Source organism: Lagenorhynchus albirostris, chromosome 9 (assembly GCF_949774975.1).
Source record: "Lagenorhynchus albirostris chromosome 9, mLagAlb1.1, whole genome shotgun sequence".
In the NCBI taxonomy this organism is placed as follows: domain Eukaryota; kingdom Metazoa; phylum Chordata; class Mammalia; order Artiodactyla; family Delphinidae; genus Lagenorhynchus; species Lagenorhynchus albirostris.
The window spans coordinates 53,653,151-53,678,309 of record NC_083103.1 but is presented as its reverse complement, the minus strand read 5'-3'; the positions used below and the strand labels follow the sequence as shown (position 1 = coordinate 53,678,309).

Here is a 25,159-nt window from a genome sequence, read left to right as displayed (position 1 = left end):
AAGCCGTATGCATTTTTACATTTTTATTTTATTAATAAATATGGTCTCTTAATTAGTTAATTCCAATAAGACTAATGTGAGAAATATAAAATATAGTTCACTCATATTCTTGCTTATAGTTAGAGGATAGAACAGAACTATTTTCGCTTTTTAAATTTCCACATAATTCTTTAATCTTCGATCAATTAATGCAAATGTGAGACATTTTCTTTCTACACATGTAGAAGATATTGCTGTTAAATCTGGATTATCTAATACTTATACCCAGATGTTTTAAGAGTTTTGACTTCATTAGTTTGGCATTTAAGATCTCCTCAGTAAACATTTGTGGCTAGTTCAACGAGAGCCAGATATTATTTTGATGCTAGAGTAAGATCATTATTTTATGCTCAAACCTTAAATCAGCTTAATAAAGATTAAATCTTGATACTGAATAAAAATTATCATGCACGCGAATTGAATATAACCCTTATTGGCATGTGTACTTATAAATAGATGTAAAAAATTGCATGTTTTTTATTCATATATTGTTTTCTGGTCTATAATATCTTTCCTTGGTAGCAAATTAATTTTATTTGAATTTTTAAAGTCTTTACAATGTTTTATCCCTCCTCTCTTTATTTAATTGGTAAAATATCAAGAATTTACTGTGTATGTGGATATCTTTGCTTTTTGAGATGTTTGCTAAGTAGGAAAGATGAGACACTTGGGGTATAGTATAGTTTTTGTTCCCTTCACTGATTGTGTCCAAAATCAATCCCTGATTCAAACTCCGTAGTAGACTCAGGATATTTGGCCCAACACTAGAAGCTGAACATCCTTAAGAAATAGATTTTCTTCTTTGTGTTTTCTATGAGGCTTGGGATTGAACTAGAAAATATTGACTGTAAATAGAAATTCTTCCCAAATGTGTTTAACAACTCTTCAGATGAAACCTAAGATAGTGTGTTCCCTTTAATTATATATTTTTCCATCATATTTTCCTAACCTTTCCTTGGGTGCAAAAACATAGGAATTGTTATTTTTGTTTGGCATATACTTTGAATACGCTTTATTAGTCATCTTTTTTTTTTTTTTGTATTTTTTTTTGCTGTACGCGGGCCTCTCACTGTTGTGGCGTCTCCCGTTGTGGAGCACAGGCTCCGGACGCACAGGCTCATCGGCCATGGCTCAGGAGCCCAGCCGCTCCGCGGCACGTGGGATCCTCCCGGACCGGGGCACGAACCCGTGTCCCCTGCATCGGCAGGCGGACTCTCAACCACTGCGCCACCAGGGAAGCCCTATTAGTCATCTTTGAGACAATCACTGCTCCTACAAAAGCTTTTTAAACTGAAGTGTATTTTGTTTTTATCAGTACAAATTTGGGAATAAATTTCAGTGCAAATTTGGGAAGAAATTAAAGGCACTGTTTCTTTGGACTAGCTAGGGAAATGTAGTAGCAGTTATTCATCTGTTACTCTACCTCTTAATAAACTTCTTGTCCCTACCTGACCTCCTCTGGTCTGGCTGTGGAAGACTGTCACCATCTAAGTATGCATCTAGCTTCTAGCCAGGTTGGATTAGGTTAAGAGGAATTAAGATAGAGAATGGTCATCCTTCAATGATAAGAACATTAGAATTAGAAGGGAATTTAGAAGTACCTAGTTCAGTGTTTGCAGAAGTGTGATTATGTATATCACTTGTGGTATATGAGTGATTTCAGGTGGCACATGAACCAATTTTTATTTTAGAAGTTTTGTAATATGTGTTAAAAGTATAACTAGCTCACCAAATCATTATTGTATAGTTTTTATTGCTTAAGATAATGTTAACTAAAAAAGTGAGTGGATTATGAAAAAGTATAGATGGTTGTGTAACTGAAATGGCAAACATTATGATCATTAGTATGTGAATAACTTCATTTTGGGAAATACTGATCTAATTCAGTACCTGAGTTTTATTAAGAAGAGGAAACTGAGTCCAGAAAGGGAAAGGATTTAGTCAGGGTCTGAGAGTGAGTCACTGGTAGAATTTGGACTAGCCCCTAAGTCTCCTGTGTCCTAGTCCAATATTATTTCATGTTGCCTTGATGCTTCTCAGTAATAGTAGCAAAGGTGGAGTGAACAGCAGGTAAAGGAGGGAAGAATTATTATAAAACATACAGGCGGATAGATTATTTGAGAAACTTTTGTGCCTGCTGTGTTTTGTGGGCTCATAGAAGAACAGAAAAGTAGCTGGGAGATTGAATCAGAAAAATATATGTAAAGTGCAAATACATTTTATTTTTTATGCCTACCATCAGTTCAGTTCCTTCATTTATAGTAGTAAGATTGCCAGAAGGGCAAATGCAAAAAGAGTTAGAAATAATAAGTGGATCTGGACTGACATCATCCATTCTACAAGTCTTTACACTTTAGAATTAGAGTTGAAGGAGTACTGGGGAAATCATTAACACTAGAATTTTATTTATGTGTGATACATTCTTAAGGACAGTCTCTGAATTAACACATTTTTCTTTTTCAGAGCCCTTACAGGACAGTTCTTCGAGATAATGCAATACCAACAATATTTGATCTTACCAGCCATTTGAATAATCCACACAGTAGACACAGAAAACGAATAAAAGAATTGGTATGTCAGTGTGCTTCCAGATTTCCTATCCTCTATAATATTATGAAATCAAATATAGATGCATTCATCTAAAAATGGAACCAAGTTACTATCTACTCCAGAGGTAGCATTATGGAAAATTAATGCTATGGTTATTGTTGAATTAGTGTGGACATAAGATGATTAGTTTGTTTTAGTATTTACGTTGGAAAATCTTCTTCAAATTTAGCCAATTGATACTCTTTGACTTGAGCCAAAGTATGCTGTTAATTACAGGCTCCTAACTCATTCTCTTCCAGGGAAGAAGAAAAAAAAAAAACCCACCTTTTCTTTTGTAGTAAAGAAAATGGGGCTGAGGTATATATCCAGAATTAAGCACAAAGGGATAAGTGAAAGTTAAGACATGGGTAGTTTTACTAGAAATAAGGATTCTATCACTATTAAGTACTGACAGGGTTTACAAAAAGCTTTTAAATCTCTGTATGTGGCATCTTTGTGCATGTTTTTACAAACCTTTGATATCCTTGAAACCTGTCTGTTTTTTGTTGACCTCAAATGAACAGAATTAAATTACTCAGACTCCTCAGACCATTGCTTTCTGTCATCATTGCCACCAGGAAGCCCCTTGTTTGTTTATTTTCTTTCCTTCTTCCATTATTACCATTTCCTTTCCTCCCCTCCCTTTTGTATCCATGCTAGTGCACTTAATATGTCATTTCAGTCCACCGACTATGTGCTTTTTTAAGATAACTGTCCAATTTTCCTTATTTTCTTCTCTGTTTACCTTTCATATTTAGATCTGTGATCCATTTAAATTTGTATGTGTGGTGTCCAGTAGAGACCTAATTTTATTTTTCTCTTAATAGAGATCAAGTTTTCCCAACATGGTCTGTTAATCCGTCTGGTGTAAGGTGCCACCTCTGTCGTATACCAAGTTTACACATATGCAAGGCTGTTTCTGGGAACTCTGTTATGTTCCATTGGAAGATTTGTTTGTTTACAGCTATACCACACTTTTTAAAATTACCATCGCTTTATATTATATCTTATTTTCAAAAAGGATGATTTCTTAATTCTTCTTTTTCAAAATTGTCTTAGCTATTTGTAGACCTTTATTTGTCCATGTGAATTTGAGAATCCTTTTGTCATGTTCTAGAAATTCTGTTGAGATTTTCATTATAAGTACTTTGAATTAATATTTTTCCAATGTTAATTAGTCTTATCCATAAACTGAAAAAAAAAACCCAATAGAATAGCTATCAAGTAAGTAGCAATCATTGACAAAACTACTGGTTCTTTGAAAAGACTATTAAAACACTTTCAGGAGTGCAAAAAGTAAAAAATTTGAAAAAAATTCAGGGTTTTTGTTGCAGTTCTTTTTTTTTTTTTTTTTGCGGTACTTGGGCCTCTCACTGTTGTGGCCTCTCCCGTTGCAGAGCACAGGCTCTAGATGTGCAGGCTCAGCAGCCATGGCTCACGGGCCTAGCCGCTCCGCGGCATGTGGGATCCTCCCGGACCGGGGCATGAACCCGTGTCCCCTGCATCGGCAGGTGGACCCTCAACCACTGTGCCACCAGGGAAGCCCTGTTGCAGTTCTTTAGAAGAGAACGTGTACATCCTTCCTTAGGTTAATTTTTTTTTAATTTAATTTAATTTTTATACAGCAGGTTCTTATTAGTTATCTGTTTTATACATAGTAGTGTATATATGTCAATCCCAATCTCCCAATTACCTTAGATTAATTACTTCCTAAATACCTTATGGTTTTTGTTGATATAGATAATGTATTTCTGGTTGAGAGATTGTTTCCACCAATTTTGAAGATCCCTTTTTATTAATTCTAATAGTCTACTGAGTTTTCTATGTAGTTGATTGTATCATGTACAAATAAGGACAAATTTGCCTCTTCTTTCAGTTCTTCCAATTTTAATTTTTTCTGTAGCCTGTCTTATTGTTTAGTCAAGATCATCTCTAGTACTGTATTGAGTAGTCCCAGTAATGTCACTGCTGGTACACTTGCCTTATTCCATTAAGTATGATAGTTTTGTTGGTATTGTTAGATAATTTTTATCAAGTTAAAGAAATTCCCTTCATTTCCTTCTAGTCCTCACATTCACAGTTTTTATCATAACTTGTTGAACTTATCAATACTTTCATTGCATCTGTTGAGTTCTCATTTTTTTTTGTTCTTTAATGCTGTGAATAACATTGATGGATTTTCTGTTGTTGAACCATCTTTGCATTCCTATGATGAACCCTAATTGATTGCAGTATATCTCCCTTCATTTTCATACACTGTTTGATTCAGTTGGTCAGTATTTTATCTACGGTTTTGCATTTATAAGTGTTGGCCTATAATTTCTTTTCATGTATTCCTTTTATCCAGTTATGATATCAAGGTTCTGTTAGCCTCATAAAATAATTTAGATAGCTTTTCTTTTTTCCCTCTCCTAATTTTTCCAGAAAAACTTGTATAAGGTAGCTATTGTCTGCTCTTGAAAGTTAGGTTGAACTTTGGTAAAACCATCAGAGCTTTGGGTGGATGAGGGAATATTTTGATTACCATTTCTGTTTATTAGTAGTTTCTCTTTCTTCTTGTGTTCTGTGTTTCCAAAAGTTTATGAACTTCATCTAGGATTTTAGGACGCTTGCCTTTCTCTGCTCCTAAAATTACTTTAGTAGTCTTTTCGAAGAAACAGTAGTGAGTTTTATCACTGATTGCCTTATTTATGAGCTGTTTTATTGGTTTCTTCTTGATTTGAAGGATTTACTTTTTGGCTCTTTTTTAGCTTCTTGAATGTTTAACTCATTTATGTGTATTCAAAGCTATAAATGTCTAAATATATTTTAGCTATATCCTACAATTTTAGACATGTAGTGCTTTTATTGTTCATCTGTGAGTATTTTGTAATTTCCCCTGTTTCTTTAGTATAAGATTATTTTTGTTCTTAGTTTCTAGACATGGGTTTATTTTTTAAAACTTTTTCCCCCCAAATGTTGTTAACTGATGCATAGAGGGTATGTATAGTCTATGTGATATTCTTTCTAGTTTTTTTGCATCCATCATTGGTATTGAAGTCTGATGCCAGCCTGATTCTTGTTCCTTTTTAGGTGATTGCGTTTTTCTCCTTCACAGCCTTCAGCATTTTTCTTTATATTTGATATTTCAAATTTCACTAAACTGTATCTAGATGGGAGGTTTTTTTCTTATCCAGATGTACATCTTAAAGTTCTGAGAAATCTTCAGTTTTTACTTCTTCATGCATTTCTTCTCCTCTATTTATTTGTTTTTTCTGGGATTTCTTATAGTTGAATGCTGACACTACACAACAGTCTTCCACCTCAGCTTTTTTCTTAGTCGTATGAACCAGGGGTGAAGAGCTCAACGACTTCCCATCCTGTAGCTACCATTTCCCTGCTCTGCCCCTCAAGGAACCTCAGATATCTTACAGCAGGCACACTCTTCCAGATATGCCATCCTTGTAACTCCACAGCCCATAGGATAAGGAGGGAATGTTCCAGATTGGCTAACCTGCTGACATTCTTGTTATCAATATCATGTCCCGTGCTACCCAGCAGGCACCTTGACGTCTCCAGCTGTCACTGGTACTGCTGCTTTCATGCCCCACAATAGTAATGGGATGGTTTATGATCTAAGAATTCTAGTGGGTTAGAGGGAGAGAAAAGGACATAATTGAAAAGTTCTTCCTCAGTCTAACCCTGTATATGTCACTTGGCTCTCTATGCTATATGTATCCATTTCTCTTCCATATTGACACTGTCACTTTCTGCTTCCCAGAGGTTTCTCATAGCTTTTGTATTAGGTTCTGGGATCCAGCAACTCCCTTTTACATGGCAATCCCAGGGGTTAGATTGGGCGGGGGGCATGGTTTATGGCCCCTTGGATTTGACCTCAAATGCCATCATATACTTTCATGCCTTTTATCAATATTAGCCAATACACACTTGTAACCCCGAATTATGATGATATAGGTATAAAAGTAAGTTAAATGATGTATTCTTTACCCTCTAGTATTTTATTATAAACTTGGAGTCATTAACAAATTATTGTTCCAGTTTTCCTGTCATCTGTCTGTTTGAAGAATGTATTCTTTATGAAGAATTCATGCTCTTAAAAGAGCTAAATTTGGGACTTCCCTGTTGGTCCAGTAGTTAAGACCCCACACTTCCACTGCAGGGGGCACAGGTTTGATCCCTGGTTAGGGAACTAAGATCCCGCATGCCAAAAAAAAAAAAAAAAAGAATTCAATTTGACTCATAATATGCTTTTTACTTGTGAGTCTGTGATGATAATACTAGAGTTCAGTTTTCTCAAAGATATTTTTTTCTTGTCATTTAGAGTGAAGATGAAATCAGGACACTGAAACAGAAAAAAAGTAAGTGATAGTGTTAATGACTCAACTTCTGAATGCCTTTTTAAAAGGCCTTGACCTGGTAAGGACAAATAAATATGTTTTATGTCCAAAAACCTACTGTGAGAATGATGTAAGAGTGTGATAGGCATTGTCCTGTGGTCTGAATTGTCTGTGAGATAAAGTCTTAGTTTGTCTTTATTGAGTGCCACTATGGCATGCACTTGGCCTTCTCTCTCTCCACTAGGTGCTCCCAGTGTGGTAAGGATGGCAGGCACACAGGCAGAGTGTCCTAGTGTAGGGAAAGAAAGGAGCAGAATCTCTGTCCACCCAATGTGTAGTGCATACTAAGTTCTTGGTAAATATTTAAGGAATAAATGCTGTTGAGACACTTGGGCTTACAGAGAGTAGGAGTCACAATAGCTGTTCTCCAGGTACTGATGCCTGAGCTGTGTCACTAAAGAATGAGGACTGGAAGGTTTTTCTATTCTTGTCAGTTATTACTATTACTCTTCCTTTCCTATCTCCTCCTCCTCCTACTATTATTATTAACATAACTTTTTTTATTGAGTGCTTACTGTGTGCCAAGTCATTATTATAAGTGCTTTACTTATATTAATTCATGTAATTCTCATAGTAGCCCTGAGGAAAGTACTATTATTTTCCCCCTTTATAGATGATGAGACATGGACTCAGGCAAAGAAAGGAGGGAAAGATAGTCTGTGCAGTGCCTTGAAACAGGATGCCAGATTTGGGAAACTACACACATTTTGTTGTTGGAGTGTCTAATAACCCGTGATGGTTAAAAAATAAACCTAAAGGGACCACAGGGGTCAGGACTTTCAGGGTTGTGTGTATGACTATGGTCAGGACCCTTATTAACCTCAGGGCCGCAGTTTTCCCATCCAAATATGAAGAGATTAGGCTAAGATTTCTAATATTCTAATATAGCCCTAAAAATTGCATGAATATGCTTTATATTGTATTGTCTCATCTCCCATATAAAAGCGTAGATTAATGGTTTGATAGAAACAATGTCAGCATGTACCTTGGAGCTAGAGAAGCTTGGATTTGAATTTCACCTCCATCTGTGACCTTGGACAATTATTTATTGTCCTCATTTGTCAAATGGGGTTGATACCACGTGCCTGTACAGGGAGCAGTGTGCTACGTATAAAATGCCAACGCAGTGCCTCAGTACATATTAGTTCTCTTCCCCTTCCTTTTTGTGAGGACGTGGACTATCTTTTATTACTCTGTATATATGATGTGCCTTATTAAGTTTATAAGAAATTGTTCCTCTCATGATAGCATTGACATACAGGATTAAAATATATCCATTCACAGTGTTTGTCTCCTCCACTAGAGTGTATCTTAACCTGTGTATCCTAGTCTGTGGTCCAGTAGGTACCCAATGAGTGTTGAATGAATGAATTTGTGGGTTTTAAATATTTAACCAATCAAAAATGTAACTTTTTGTTTGTATGATTCCTTATGAGCCTGTTTATAAAATTAATTCTTTGTTTTCCAGTTGATGAAACTTCTGAACAGGAACCAAAACATAAGGAAATAAACAACAGCAATGCTCAGAACCCCAGTGCAGAAGAAGGGGGTGAAGAGCAGGATGAAGACATTTTACCTTTAACCCTTGAAGAGAAGGAAAACAAAGAATACTTAAAATCTTTATTTGAAATTTTGATTCTTATGGGAAAACAGAACATACCTCTGGATGGACATGAAGCTGATGAAATCCCAGAAGGTCTCTTTACTCCTGATAACTTTCAAGCACTGCTGGAGTGCCGGATCAATTCTGGTGAAGAGGTTCTGAGAAAGCGCTTTGAGACAACAGCAGTTAACACATTGTTCTGTTCAAAAACACAGCAGAAACAGATGCTAGAGATCTGTGAGAGCTGCATTCGGGAAGAAACCCTCAGGGAAGTGAGAGACTCTCACTTCTTTTCCATCGTCACTGACGACGTGGTGGACATAGCAGGGGAAGAGCACCTGCCTGTGTTGGTGAGGTTTGTTGACGAAGCTCACAACCTGAGAGAGGAATTTGTGGGCTTCCTGCCTTATGAAGCTGATGCAGAAATTTTGGCTGTGAAATTTCACACTACGATAACTGAGAAGTGGGGATTAAACATGGAGTACTGTCGTGGCCAGGCTTACATTGTGTCCAGTGGATTTTCTTCCAAAATGAAAGTTGTTGCTTCTAGACTTTTAGAGAAATATCCCCAAGCTATCTACACACTCTGCTCTTCCTGTGCCTTAAATATGTGGTTGGCAAAATCAGTGCCTGTTATGGGAGTATCTGTCACGTTAGGAACAATTGAGGAAGTTTGTTCTTTTTTCCATCGATCACCACAACTGCTTTTAGAACTTGACAATGTAATTTCTGTCCTATTTCAGAACAATGAAGAAAGGGGCAAAGAACTGAAGGAAATTTGCCATTCTCAGTGGACAGGCAGGCATGATGCTTTTGAAATCTTAGTGGACCTCCTACAAGCACTTGTTTTATGTTTAGATGGTATAAATAGTGACACAAATGTTAGATGGAATAACTGTATAGCTGGCCGAGCATTTGTACTCTGTAGTGCAGTAACAGATTTTGATTTCATCGTTACCATTGTTGTTCTTAAAAATGTTCTATCTTTTACAAGAGCCTTTGGGAAAAATCTTCAGGGGCAAACTTCTGATGTCTTCTTTGCAGCCAGTAGTTTGACTGCAGTGCTGCATTCACTAAATGAAGTGATGGAAAATATCGAAGTTTATCATGAATTTTGGTTTGAGGAAGCCACAAATTTGGCAGCCAAACTTGATATTCAGATGAAACTCCCAGGGAAATTTCGCAGAGCTCAGCACAGTAACCTGGAATCTCAGCTAACCTCTGAGAGTTACTATAAAGAAACTCTAAGTGTTCCAACAGTGGAACACATTATTCAGGAACTGAAAGATATATTCTCAGAACAACACCTCAAAGCTCTTAAATGCTTATCTCTTGTACCCTCAGTCATGGGACAGCTTAAATTCAATACATCAGAGGAGCATCATGCTGACATGTACAGAAGTGATTTACCTAATCCTGACACACTCTCTGCTGAGCTGCATTGTTGGAGAATCAAGTGGAAACACAGAGGGAAAGATATAGAACTTCCATCCACTATTTATGAAGCCCTTCATCTGCCAGACATCAAGTTTTTTCCTAATGTTTATGCATTGCTGAAGGTCCTGTGTATTCTTCCTGTGATGAAGGTTGAGAATGAACGCTATGAAAATGGACGAAAGCGTCTCAAAGCATACCTGAGGAACACTTTGACAGACCAAAGGTCAAGTAACTTGGCTTTGCTTAACATAAATTTTGATATAAAACATGATTTGGATTTAATGGTGGATACATATATCAAACTCTATACAAGTAAGTCAGAACTTCCTACAGATAATTCAGAAACCATTGAAAATACCTAAGAGACTTTTAACATAGGCTTTCTCTTATATTTGATATTTGAAAAAATCTGTAAGAAATTTGAAAATATCTTACAGAAAAGTTGTAAGGTGTACGTAGGCCACTTAATCACTGAATATCTTGACCTGTAGGCCTCCCTTTGAGTACATTAGTCATTGATAATCTGCCTGTTTAAATGGCCCGTTTGAAGGCCCATGCTTTGGAGACCTAACTGTTCTTCCAGAAGATAGCATTGAAAGTACCATGTTATATCTGTGTGATCTCTGCTAATGGCACTTTGAAATTGTATTAGTTAAGTCATTTTAGATATAACATTTGTCACTGTGGATCCAGTTGTCAGGTACTTAGTTATCATTTCTTTGAAGAAATAAATTTTGAGGAGGTATGGGAGGAAGGAATACATTTTATAAAACATTACAGTGAAGCTCATGACTGACCTTTGAATAGTAGGAGTTTTAAGTATGCTGTTAAAAATCTGTAAGGGACCGTTAAAATGATCAGACTGTAGGAAAAACGTGTGAGCTCACCAAACAGGGATTTCAGTGTAGATTTTGCCTTTATCAAATGAAGTTGAAGGAACAAGTTATAGTTAAAGTTTGAATGGAAGAGCCTGCCATTGTTGTTCCACATCTGATTGTTGCTGTTTACATTCCTTTATTGAGCCTACGTCTTCATAAGCTTTTTGACAGGTATATGTTGAACACTTCTGTTTCATGGTCAAGACAGGATCAGAGACCATGGATACTGACAACTGATTTGTCTGTTTTCTTCTGTCTTTTTCCATGACTATATCTACTGCCTCATCTTGATTTACAAACAAAACCTAGAAAACCTACAAAAATAAGTGTTTTGTGGTTTATCTAGGAATAATATAGAAAATATTGCTGTTATTTTTGGTGAAGAAAATCAATTTTGTATAGTTTATTTCAACCTAAATAAAATGTGAATTTTGTTTAAAGTTCAGGTACATTGTTTTTGATGGGGACAAAACAGATTCTTGTGGTAAATTCTCTTTTCAAAAATATTTCTCACCTTCACAATTGAAGATCAGGTCTTTTTTTTTTTTCTTTTGGTGTATGGTTTACTACTTGGGGGAATAAAAAAAAGCCATTTTAATTGTGAAATTATTAAATGTAAGATTTATCTAACGTTTTAAGTATTATATGCTGTATGACCCCTGATATAAATTGTTAGTGTTTGCGTAATTGTTGCTGGCTAAAATGTAAATGAATGAATATTGCAAAGATGTCATTGCATTATTTTATGTTGGGATAAGTTAGTGTTATTTGAGTTTCAGAAAACAGGATGGGGGTATATTTGCGGAGTGCTGGGTCTTACTGATAGCAGTGCATTTCCCTGTTATGGACAAACCTGGCAGATGTGTCAAATCAGGACACATTTCCCATGCAGGGTGTAAAAAAGATAACAGAGTTTATCTTATATCCAGAACTCTAAGAGGTGCCTCTGTCCTTGACAGAAAGAACTGATGGATTCATGATGGCAGGATGACAGAAAAAGAGACACAGAGCTGGCCTTTTAATCGCTGCATACAGTTCTTAGGACACTTAATAGTGGTGTGACCTTGGCAGATTATATAATCTGGGTATATTTCCTCAACTATAAAACCACACTTAAGCTTGTGCTGTGAGAGTTAAGGTAATTTATTATCAATTATCTATTACTACTTAATTGGTGCCTCAAAACCTAGTGGCTTTGAAAAAAAGTTTACAGTTTTGTGGTTTAGTTGAGTGGTTCTTTTGCTGGTCTCATCTGGACTCTGCATTCAGCTGGTAGATTGGCTGGGGGCCTAGATGGGACAGCTGGGCCTGTCATGTGGTCTTTCATCTTGGGCTTATGGCACCGTGGTCTCAGAGTACCAAGAAGGCAAAGGCAATAGCTTCAAAGCCTGGGCTCAAGAACTCACAGAACGTCACTTTCACCACATCTTTTGGTCAAAGCAAGTCATGAGGCTGGCCCAGAAGGGGTAAGGATAATAGACACCTTGTCTTGATGGGCAGAGCTATAAAATAGGGCCCTGTTTTCAGTCTACTGTACTAATTTATCCAAAACATTCATGCTGCAAGCATTGGTTAAGCTTTAAAGGTGCCCACCACTTGTTTTTATAATCTGTGTATGTTCTCAGAGTTAATTTGAGAATTTATTGAAAGCTTGAAAACCCTAATTTGTTAAGAAGCATCTTCACAAACTCTGGTCTTTGAAGATAGATTGAGTCAATGGTAGTCTCCCCATAGGTGAAACAGAGATTATCGTTTTTGCAAGTTAGATAGTCAGAAAGAGGTTGATGTAGTGACTGTTTATTCCTCAAATATTAGTTGAATGCTTACTGTGTGCCAGGCTTCTTCCTGGGTTAAGTGCTGGCAATAACATGCACTTTCTTACAGAGCTTACAGCCTAGGGTTGGCCCATAGGACTACAGTTGTACTTATTTATAACCACACACACACAAACACACATACCTTACAGTTAAGTGGATCAGATTATTGAAATTAAAAGAAAATAACACATTAGTGTATCTATAAAAGCCTTGTGCAATTTAAAAAAAATTCTGGGGACTTCCCTGGTGGTCCAGTGGTTAAGAGTCTGCGCTCCCAATGCAGGGGGCCCGGGTTTGATCCCTGGTCGGGGAATTAGATTCCACGTGCCGCAACTAAAGATCTCACACATGGCAATGAAGACCCCGCGTGCAGCAACTAAGACCCGGCACAGCCAAATAAATAAATAAATATTAAAAATTTTCTGTATCATATCTAAACAGTTTTCAAAAGATACTAGGAAATACATTCAAGATTTAATATATATAATTGGAGGAATTTTTGCTTTTGACATATCCACTCTCATTTTGGGGAAAAAAAGCTGAAGCCTAACATAGAATTTGTTACCTGTAAATTGATGAGAACAAATGCGTTATTAATAATTTTATGTAATTTTTATTTAATTCTTAACAATGGCCCCTTGAAGTAAATAGTAGTTGATTGAGTTGAAAGAGACCCCCCCACTGCCCACTCCTCTTGTGGCCATTTCCTCTGCAGTAACTTCGTTGGATCTGGTTTTTGTTTCATATTAGGGACAGCCACTTTTTAAGTGCTATTTAAAGTGAGTAATTCATAAAACAGGAAAATTGTACTTGCAGTGTTTATTAATATTTATACGATACTCTAGAGCTTACAAAGCACCTTGATTGTATCATTCAAGTTCTAAGAAAAATTCAGGCAAGAATTATCCCCATTTTTCAGTTGAGAAGTTCAAGCTCACAGAGGTAAATGAATTGCCCCGAATTATAGCTATTAAGTGCCAGAGCCAGGTACTTCAATCCAATCCTTCAATCTTAAAACTGATTATGAAAGCCACTTCATTCTTAAGGTTTGTAAGAGAAATATTTGCTTTAGGAATAGGCTTCTTTTATGTTCTTGCTTTATCCATTGCCAACTTTCAGCACAGCATCTCTAAAATGTGCTCATTATAGTCAACGTGGGTTCCTTGCAAAACAAAAAAACAAGTCTGAAACTTCTGAGACTCTGCAAACTAGGTGTAGAAATGCTGCCACCTTTGTTTGGCTGCCAAGACACTACCACAAAGGGCTGTAGATCCAGGTCCATTTACTTCACTAGAGTGGCTGCAGCTGTCTTCTTGCTGTAATCAAATGTTCCTCTGTAGCCAGCTTTTTGTGGCCAGAAAAAGCAAAGTAATTTTTAGTACAGATTAGCATAAAAATCTCTACTAGATCAGTTTCAGGAAACAATTACTAGCTTAGAAACAAGTGTGATCTATAGGTTGGCTAAAATGGCAGTTAATTTCCAGACCTTTTAAAATGCCCCTTATTTCTCACCGTGAATACTATATAAATAGAATACACTACCTGCCACTGTATTTGGTTTCATAAATTATTTGGACAGGGTGAACAACAGACTTCAAAATTAAGTAGAGGTAGTAAATCTGCCCTTTTTAATGAGTTTGAATTTACAGTAGTAGTTTAAACATCTGGAAGTTTAAAGTCTTAATTCATTCCAAATGTTCAAGAAGGATATACTGCAAAGAGGATATTGTAATTGAGGGATAAAGAAAACTACTGTTGACTCAATCTGAAGCCTTTTCTAATTTTCTCTATATACATTAATCACATAAAACTTGAGAGGCTGACAGTTCAAAAAGAGAAGAGATGGACCAAAATATCCAAGTTGGCATGCTTGTAGAAAAATAACTTTTAAAAGAGGTCATAGTTATAACAAGGATGAAGTTTAAATGCTGTTAATTAACATGTCTAGGATATGGCCAGATAGTGCTGCTGTGTTGTATGTTCTGTTCTTGTGGATATGAGGTGCGGTTTTCTTTTGTTATTATTTAAACTGGACTTAGAAGAGTCAAACCGTTTGACTTATAAATTGTAATTTTTTTCTTTTTCTTTTTGGCCGCAGCATGTGGGATCTTAGTTCCCCTACCAGGGAATAAACCCGTGCCTCCTGCAGTGAAAGCATGGAGTCTTGACCACTGGACCGCCAGGGAAGTCCCACTAAATTATAATTTTGATTAATGCATTTTGTAATCCAAGAATCTGGTCTGCTGCCAGCTTGGTCTAGCATAAGACCAAGTATTCGTTTAGTGCACACTTATTGAGTGCCTACTGGATGCTTGTTAGGTGTTGGTTTACGTTTCTTAGAGCAGAGTTGCGGCAGCAGGAGTGTTCATCATTGTCTGGTAGCAGCTGCTGCTAGGGAAGAGTGCTCGCTGTATTCCAGTGCTGTGCTCAAGCACCTTACCTGAATTATCTCATTTAAACTTTTTCACCCTATGAAAAAGGTAATATTGTCCGTATTTTTTTCAGGTGAAAACCTAACGATTAGAAGGCCACACAGCTAGTGAAAGGTGGAACCGTGATTCTAACGTGATGTAAAGATTTGCAAATCTAATTCCTTGTCTCATATTTGCTTTTCATTTTATTTCAAATATTGTATTGAATGCCTGTGGTGCTTAATCTAAATTTAGCCTCAGGCATGAGGCTAGGGTCATGGGTACAAAGATGAATGAGATGAATCCCATGCCATGGATGCAAAGGTAAGACTGAGCCCGTACCCTCAGTGAGCTCAGTCACATGGGGGAGCCAGACATGCAAGCCAGGAGCTGCCAGGAGCAGGGCTAAGGGTAGGGTAATCCTATCACTCATCATCCCAACTGGGACACTTTTGATAGTGTAAGGGTACGATTATTAGTTATGCCAGAACAACAGATAAAGCAGGACTGTCTGGAACAAACCAGGACGTATGGTCACCCTAGCTGGTGGAAAACCCACGGTGTGAAGGGAGGGCCCTGAGTGACTAGAGGAGGTGATGCCCTAGCTAGACCTAGAAAAGTGTGAGACATGCTCTTGTCTCCAGTCATCACCTGCTATTTAAGGCTTTCAAGATACCCGATTAAGTTGTGATACTTCTTCCTTAAACCAGTATTATACATATTAAATTAAAATCTGCATGGTAGAGTTTAGAGCAGTAGAGTTACACAGATGACGCTTCATTTTACAGAGGACTAGACAGGACAGCTTGCTCAGGATCACACCACTCGGTGGTGGCAGAGGCCAGGGGAGAACCAAAGTGTCCCAACAGTGCTGTGCTCTGTCCTACCACACAGACGAAACTGAAGATGGAAAGCCTGAAAGAATCATTTCTTGGCAGGTGAGCAGTGTCCACCCTTCAAACTTATTAATGTAAACAGTAATCCCATAAGTATGTCAGCTTTATAGGAGAGAGGTTTATTAAACAGGCCAGGGTCTGGGGTTAGTTCTTGGCACACTGCTGTTTCGCATACCGTAAAATTTTGGTTTCAAAAATATTTGATATTGCTACATCTTATTTGGCAAATTCCTATTCTTGGTATGATTATTTTTCTTTGGAAGGATACATGTGGTTACAGTGTGGGTTTTCAAAGCCTTTTTCCTAAAAAATGAGATGTTGAAAGCTTTCCTTATAATTGTGCCTTGTGGGATTTGGACTTCCTTTTATTAATAGCAGCTACTATGTACTGAGCACTTACTATGCTCCAAGCATCATATTAGGTACTTTGTATGAATCATTTTATTTAGGCTCACAGTAACCTGAGGCGGTAGGTGTTACTGTCCTCATTTTATGGATCTGAAAGTGACTTGTAAAAGGCCATGCAGCTGTGGAGTGGCAGTCAACCCGGCCAGCTATTGCTGGTAGAGCAGGCTGCTCCTCAGAGTGGAAATCCTCACCTTTAAAGAAAAATCTGTGTGAAAAGACTGGGGTGGGAGGAAGTACACCAAAATACTACTGTTCGTCTCTAGGTAGGTGGTGGGAGTATGGGGGATTAAAATTTTTCCTTATTTTCTACAATGTATTTATTTTTCTCATTTTCAGAAGGATTGTATAGCATTCTGAAATGGAAAACTCAAGATTAGTTACATGAAAATATTTTTCTTCCAAAAGATTTGTTGCTACTTTTCCAGTTCCATTTAACACACATCATGCCAAGCGTTATTCCAAGTGTTTGGGCTACAAAGATAAGTCATTGGCCCTGATGGCAAGTTGTTAGGCTGCTGATTCTTCAAGGCCCAGCTCAAGTGTCTGTCGCCAGTGCATCCCCATCACCTGTGCCCAGTTGCTTCTCACCGCCTCTGCTGTTACCACCTCAGTTCAAACCACTATCACCTCTCACTTTGTCTTTTTCTCCAAGTCTGTTTTCCATGTAACAGGCAGAGTTATCATGAACCTCCTTTTCTCAGACCCTTCCAGTGGTCTTAGGCCAGAATCCAAACTCCGACCATGACCTAAGACCCTACGCAATCTAGTCCATGTCTACCCCTGGCCACATCTCCTAGTCTGATTCTTGTTCACTCTGCCCATCTACTACGGTCTTTTTTGTTTCTCCCACTCACCAGGCACATTCAGAGAAGCTTGTTCACAACCTTTACACTTGCTGTGCCATGACAGCTGTTAGCCCAATTAGTTCCTAGCTCATTTTTCACATCATTCAGATCTTTGCTTAAACATTATCTCCAAAGAGCAGCTTTCTCTGATGATGCTTTTGAAACTAGCTTATCTTTTCTAAAAATAAGTTGACTTCCTGCACTAGTATATAAGTTCTACAAGGGCCGGGACCTTGTAATGTTTGCTGTGGTTGTATCCCATTGCCTTTAATAGTGCTGGCAGGTAGCTGGTGCTCCATATTTGTTGAATGAATGGACACATGATGTGTTCCAGGACCAATGGGAAATTCAGAGTGGCTGGAAGATTGAGGGAAGGGGAAAGCAACTGGAGATAAAGATGTAAAGGCAGTTAGGGGCCAATCCATGAAAACCCTTGAAATTCCCACTCAGGAGTTGGCCATCACCCTCTGGTCAGGGGAATCTTCCAAGAAATGCTGAACCTCAACCCCTTGTCTGTGTGAACTGGCCATAGGAATAGAGCCTTTCAAAGGTGAGGTGTGTGGTGAAGTCTGGCCTGCAGCTTCTGGGCATGTTTAGAAAATGAGAGAACATGGTTGAACTAAAAAAGCAAACCCCACATTGGTCACTGTTAATCATAATTAGTAATGTCTGTGATTTGTATGATCTTTCTTCCAAAGTGTTCCAGGTCTTGAGACATGTTCCCTTTGGTCCCCCCAGGCCCTGCCACAATAACAACCTTGGCATGTGACTCACCACCCTCCCCTGCCATATAATACCCTTCTATTTATCACCTGTCTTACCCCTTCCTTTCTATGTCAAGTAATTTCTGCCTTGCTTTTTTTCTTCTCTTCCTTCCCTTCTCAAACCACAGCCCATATAATTTTCATTGCCCTCTTTAGAACCTTCTTGTGTCTCAGCTCCAGCCTTTTTATAGGGAAGTGGAGCAGACCTGAAACAGTGTGGAGAGGGAGATGTACATTGTTAATTTACCTCCATTACATAGTGGCGTTTTCCTCTGGACTGCAGTTCCTTTTCCAGCTTTGCAGTCCCCCTGGAAGATAGATGACTAAACACAAAGGTGGTTGCTGGTGCTTTAAAGTCATTGGTAATCTCAGTGCTCATTTGAGGTTAGCGTTGCTACCCATAGCGTGAGATTTGTCAGTGTGCTTAAATAATAGAATTGAAGTATTGATTTCTGCTGTGCTTCATGTAATGCTGCTTATACTTAGGGAGGAATTGAATATTTATTGAGTGCCTCCTGTATGCCAGGCACTGTGTGAGATGCTTTATGTGTATATTCGTATTTAAGACTCATATTTTGGTGAGGTTGATATATTATCCCCATGAGAGAACTGAATTTCAAAGAAATTATTTGCCCGCCGTCACACAGTCCACGTCTGTCTAAAGCCAGAGCCTGTGTCCTTGCATACACTGCACAGCCAGCCCCAGCCCTGCCACAGCACTTGACAGTCCATAAAGGGTCTTCACAGGCATCGTCATTTCAGTCTTCATAACAACCTGTAGGGTTGGCAGGGTCGTCCCCAACTGACTTGTGAAAATGCACCATCACGGGGACCTCCTGCAGCCCTATTGCTCTCTGGTTTGGAGTCTGGGGCTTGGGCAGGGTCCTGTGCTCGTCACTGTGCTGGATGCAGGATTCGAATCCAGCTCTAGAAGAGTTAGATCATTGGTGGGCAATGCTGGAGGGGCCAGACCACAACCCCTGTGACATCATGAGAGCAGGGCTGTGGGTGCTCGTTCTCTGAGGGAGGCCTGGAAGAGCTGCTGTCCTTTTCCTGCTTGTGAGAGTGGATGCAGGCCTGCCCAGGAGCTGGAAGCATCGGAGTGAGAGAAGGTTGGACAAGCCAGCAGTAAGGAACAGGGGAAAGAGCAGAGGTTTGGTGTGAGGAGACCCAGTCTGAAGGCTGCTACTTGGGAGTTGTGGGGCCTTAGGCAAACCACTTCACCACTCTGAGCATAGATACCACGGCGTTTATTGTACAGTCATGGTCAAACCTCACCACAGCATGGAATAATGCTTTCTCCAAGGGAAAGTCTCTGCTAACCTGACTGCTAACCAGCTGGTTATGGTTAAGTATCCCAGAACAAGCTTGAGTACTGATATGAAGGACCTGGAGACTCACTTCTCTTCCCTGCCCTTGAGAGAGAGGCTAGGCAAGTTGCTGCCCCTCTCTGGGCCTCAGTCTTCTCATCTGTAAAGCAAGGATGCTAGTATCACCCATGATTAAGGAGAAAGTGTTTAGTCAGCTATATGTTCTATCATGTCCCTGAAATGCTCTGAAAGAAGAAAAGTCTGTAGATGAAATTAGAAAGGGTGAGCTTCATGCCAAAGGACCTGGAAAGACTTCTCGGAGGAGTGTGGTATGAGCTAGGTTACAAAGGCTGGATAGGGGTCAGCAGGGAAGGAGGCAGGGTTTTGGTGGAACGGCTGGCGTAGAGGACCAGGCAACATCCCAGTACAGGAAGGGCTACTGCTCTGTCTTTCCTTCCCGTCTGACTCCATCAGCATCTCCCACATTCACAGCTCCTGCCCTCAATTCTCAATTCTAAGAGGCTATTAGTTATGAGACACAATTTTAATTAAATAGCAGCTTTGGGGAGAATAAAAAATTTTCTATGTAAACAAATATTGGTTTTAGTTGCATCTCAATTTCCAAACTATTAAATTGTGGGGAGAAAATGTATCTTAGAATTGAGAAGATACAGAATATGTCACTTTAGAATGAATACTACCAGAAAAGTTTGTCATGTGGACCTTGAGACTGATGTTCGTGTTCTTGTTCTGCGACATACCAGCTTTGTTATTCTGGGCAGGTTGCTTGATTTTCCTAAGCATCAATTCATTTTTTAAATGGTCTGTAAATTGCCTGGGCATAGGAGGTGAGCAGTTAAGGTTGTTTGAATCTGAATGTTGATTCATTTTGGAAAGAGGTCTGCAGAACATATTTTGTCTGAAATCAGAGGTTGCTGTATTAAAAAAAAAACTGTACATATTATCATTTTAGAATAGCATAACAGAGCAGTAGTTTTCAACCAGAGGCGATTTTACCTCCCAAGTGACATTTGGCAATGTTTGGAGGCATTTTTGGTTGTCACTACTATGGTGGTAGTGGTGGTGGGGAAGCTACTGGCGTGCAGTGTGTAGAGCCTAGAGATGCTGCTGAACATCCTACATCGCACAGAATAGGCCCCCAGAACAGAGGATTTTCTGGCCCCAGATGTCCGTAGCACAAGGCTGAGAAACCCTGACGTAGAGATTAAGAATGGGGATTATGGAGCCCACCTATCTGGATTTGAACCCTAGCTCTGCCACCTGCTAGAGCTGTGTATCCTTGGGTCAGTTACTTGTCCTCTGTCATCTGGGAAAGAATAGTAAGTTTCTGCCACAGAGGGTGCTTGTGAGGGTTACCGGGACTCAATGTTGGTAGAGCATTTCGAATGGAGACTGGCTTCCATGAGGCACCTAGTGAGTATCCGCTTTTATTTTAAGTCATTGAATAAACGCTAGAGTTTGTGACAATACCTTGCCTGGTACCAGGACCTCAGGTAAGTTACTTAACTCCTTGTGCCTCAGTTTCTCCATCTGTTAAAAAATGTTGTGGAGGTCAGATGAAATTAAGGATATGACAGCACGATGGAATCTGGAAAATCTTACAAATACACTTGTATCATTATTATTGCCTCAGTCTCCAGTAAGAGAATGTTCTGGGGCTGAAGTAATAAACTCTCCTGGGCCAGGCTGTAACTCAGCAGAAGGGACAGCCAGAGAGAGGAGGTGCTCAGAGCAGAATATCGCAGGCCCAGCAGTGGATTGCATCTTAAGTACATCCTCAGCTGTGAATCCCGGAAGTTGCCTTTATTGCACTGTTATGTGCAGGCTGCACCCCAGCTTTACATACCACTTTCCCCAGAGGAGTACTTGGCGAATCGGCATGCATGCCTGCTCTGCAGGCTCTAAGCTTAGGGAAAAACAACAGCTCAGATGGAAAGAGTGCCCTGAAAGCCCCTGGCCGGGGATCTGTTCCTGTTCCTCCTCTGTCTCCTCTGGTCCCAGTTTTTTCAGCTCTCAGATGAAGGAACTGGATTGCTGGCCTGGACTCCAAGGCTTGTTGGGGCCCTGGCTCTACCCACACAGGATTGAGTCAGGATTATTATTATCTTTAACAATTATATCTGTAAACAGTAATCTAGCAGGAACTGTGTCAAGCAATTTACATAAATAAACTGATACAATTCTCAGAACAACCTTGTGAAACATTGACCTTACTGCTGATGCTATCACTGAGGCTCAGAGACGTTAAGCAACTTGCCCGAGAACGCATAGAGCCAGATCCACATCACTCTTGACCAATACCCTGCAGTATCACAAGCCAGAACGTGCAGAGAGCCTGGCGAACACTAGGCACTTAATATTTGTTCATTGTGTTGAATGAATGAATGCCCAAGGGCAGATCACAAAGTAGCTTGTCCCTCATCCAGCTCTGTCCATCCCTGCCTCTCACAACCTCATCCCTTCTCCTTGCCTGGGCTACCAGCGCCTGCTCTCTCTTGCCGAGAGCTTGGCACCCTCTCGGCAGCAAGTAAAACTGTTCTTTAAGGGACCTTCAGTGACAACTGAAGAGACTAGCCTTTTCCACTACTCCGTCTGGTGAGCCTGCTCTGTGCCAAGCACTGAGGGGGGCTTGGGGACCTAGAGGTGAGTCATTCCCAGCACCTGATCTGAGGGGAATCTACATCTGCGGAAGGTGGGTGGGGGTGAGAGGGGAGACTGACGAGAAAACCAGCTGGTCACAAGCCGAATGATCAAAGCAGCCCTTGAAGGGAAAGGCTCAGGGAAGCCTTCCCTGGGGCTGAGGCTGCTTTTGAAATTTGCCTACCTGTACTTGGCACAGACTGGGCCACAGCTGCCTTCTCCCATCCGTCCCAATTTATCCTTCTTTCAGTGTCCTGACACCACACAATGGAAAACGAAGAAGCAGTCTCTAGCAGCTCAGAATCCACACTGGGGAAAAAGGGAGAGAGAAACTGCTGCAAAAACCCTACTATGTGCCAGATACTTTCATCTACTTTGTTTAACTTATATTCATAAGTAGTCAATGAGGTAGACATGCCCATTGTGGAGTGAGGGGAAAATAGGGTTCAAAGAGGTTAGGCACTTTGCTGAAGGTTCCAGAGGAAATTGCTTATGAGGAAGCTTGCTTAAAGATAAGCAGGTGAATTGGCCTCTCCATTTTGGATCCCTGTGCCGGTCTACTCTCATAGGGCCCCCTAGAGGCACAGTGTTGGGGTGTCTAGCAGGCTGCAGAGTCGGGTGGGGAGTGAGGAAACCTCAGTTTCTACAGACCCCCACAGGTTCTCTGTTCAAAATAACTCAGGGGATGCCCACTTCCTAGGGAGTGCCCATGCAGACAAGGGCAGGAACACATAATGTGGCAAGACATCCCCAGATCCACATCCAAAGGTGGGCATTTTTCTTGGTGGGGCTTTGGATAGGGATGAGGGCCCAGGGGAGAGGCTTGGGAGAGAGGGACCTCTCCCCTCTTCCTGGGACTGCCCAAGAACAGGCCAACAAGCTGCTTTGGGGCAATCAGTCAGATCTACAGAGCTGAAGTTCTGCCGGTGCCATCCACGATGAACAGATCTGTGGACACAGGTATAACAAGCTACTGCATCCCCACTCATTAACCCAATCACAGTCACCCACAGCAGTCTAACCCTCTACCCATCCAGCCCTCTGTCCCTTTCTCCTCCCTCCCTCAGGCATTCCTCTATTGCACTCAGTAATTTCTTTCTTTCTTTCAGCAAGGGTCTGGGACCCTTGTCAGGCATCTCTAGGATTTTGCCAGGATCCAAGAAGTCTTCATCATGGTGCAGAAAGCATGAGACCCAAGCCTGGACAGATAAGCTGGAACTTGGCAGGAAGAAGTGGGTTAAAACAAAGAGCAGTCCAGATGGAAGGGATGGTGTGAGCAAAGGCAGAGAAACTGTAAAATCTGTGAGAAGTGTAAGCGATAATTTATCATCCGCATTGGCAGAACAGCGTTTCCCAAGAATATGTGACCACAGAGCATCTCATGAGATCAGTCACCTGAGGAATGCCCTTAAGGAGGTTCTTTGGTACCTTATGTGTGTGTGAGTGTGTGTTTGTGTGTGTGTAAGTGTGTGTGTGTGTGTGAGAGAGAGAGAGAGAGAGAGAGAGGGAGAGAGGGAGAGGGGGAGAGAGGGGGAGGGAGGAGGGAGGGAGGGAGGGAGAGAGAATATAGTGAGAGTAAAGGCATTTGTGCTTGCTCTTAGAGGTCTAGTCACAGAATAGTAGACCTCAGAGATGCTCTGTGGAAACATGGTACCACAATAAGCATAGGAAGTGCCACATATAGTGTCTTCCTTGGGAGTCACAAGGCACAGCAGCATATTAAAGGCCACACACACCCCCACACCCCTGCCCCAAGTCCTGCGCAAAGACACTTTAACTTTGCTTAACCCTGTATGGACCGAACTTATTTCACCACAGGTCCGTTTATTTCAGGGAACATTTTTGTTTGGGGGACTAGGGGACTAATTCTGTTTTTAAGTTAATGTGTGTTTACAGTATGCATACATTTCAAACTGAGCAATGGGGTATGCTTTGCAAAGCTTTCCTCCCACACTTGCTCCCTTGGACTCCCAGTTTCCTCCTTCCAGAGGAAGTTATTTGTGGCTCTTCTGTATTTTCCTAGGGAGTTCTAGGTTACACAGGATGTGTTCCTTTCACAACGTAGTTGGAGACAACTGATGAGCACATTTCTTCTGCAGGCATGTTCCATCCTAGGGATATGTCATGTGTGTTTAGCCATTCTTCTACTGATGGACATGGAGATCATTTCTAATCTTTTATTAATCTGAACCAGGGGTTGGCAAACTGTGGCCTGCTGACTAAATCTGGCCCACTGCCTATTCTTGTAGCAATGAGCCCGTATGGTCCTCAAGCCTAAAATGGTTACTATCTGGTCCATTATTGTTCTAAAAAATACTGCAATGAATATCCTTATCCATTATTGCAAACACATGCAAGTAGATCTCATAAATAGCATCCTATTTCATCTAAGCCAGTCTGAGGGCCACAGCTCAAAAAGTACATTTCACTGTTATTTTTAGTTGATTTTTCTTTTGTTTTGAGTGAGGTTAAGCATCTTTTCACAGGTGTAAATGTTTACTTTTCTCTTTTTTGTAGGTTTTACTTCTTTCCAATTGGATAAAAAAATATGAACAAAGGTATTTTTCCTATCACTTTATAAAATGTTAAGGAAATTAGCATTCTGGCTTGTGTATGTTTTCTCCATTTGTCATTTGTCTGACTTTATGATTTTTTTTCATGTTGAAACGCTTACTTATCAGTGACGTGAAGGTGGGTTTGGATGCTGACAACAAAGGGGGTGGAGATCCTGGGCCAGGCAGGCTGTTCTTGTTTTTGAGCCCCTACCTTCTTCTAGGCCCTGGGAATCCAGTGGTGAAGGAGATGGGCAGAGGCTCTGCCACGGTGGCAGTGATGGGCAGTAGGGCAGTGTTCAGCGAGAATGTCACAGGGGCACCTCCGCAGCTGGACCTGATGAATGAAGAGGGACTACCCAGGGTCCAAGCTGCAGGGGGAGAGTTCTGAGCAGTGACTCATACAAGCCTAAACCTCAGAGAGACGGAGGTTTCAGAGTCAGGTTTCTGGAGCCCAAGCTGTCCTTGGGTGGTGATGAGGCACCTGGCACAGCCATTCCTGGGTTGTGGTGGGGGGGGCCAGGATAGAGTCTAAGGGGTCTCCTCGCATCC

General features: G+C 40.2%; 2 protein-coding genes across 3 annotated transcripts in view; both read left to right on the top strand.

Moving 5' to 3' along the window:
* Positions 1-25,159, top strand: part of LRRC32 (leucine rich repeat containing 32) — a 353,559-nt gene that overhangs the window by 244,596 nt on the left and 83,804 nt on the right. The gene's annotated exons all lie outside the window — the stretch shown is intronic.
* The window catches only part of THAP12 (THAP domain containing 12), a 71,702-nt gene that overhangs the window by 14,712 nt on the left and 31,831 nt on the right, over positions 1-25,159 (top strand). Inside the window, exons 3-8 of one of the 2 annotated variants that reach the window (XM_060160063.1) lie at positions 2,503-2,610; positions 6,950-6,986; positions 8,494-10,377; positions 15,960-16,109; positions 23,165-23,366; positions 24,573-24,613. In XM_060160063.1, coding sequence (XP_060016046.1) covers positions 2,503-2,610; positions 6,950-6,986; positions 8,494-10,377; positions 15,960-15,967 — 2,037 coding nt within the window. In that variant the 3' untranslated portion in view covers positions 15,968-16,109; positions 23,165-23,366; positions 24,573-24,613. Of the gene's footprint in view, positions 1-2,502; positions 2,611-6,949; positions 6,987-8,493; positions 11,384-15,959; positions 16,110-23,164; positions 23,367-24,572; positions 24,614-25,159 lie in introns of those variants that run through there. The other variant, XM_060160062.1, reaches the window with a different exon arrangement.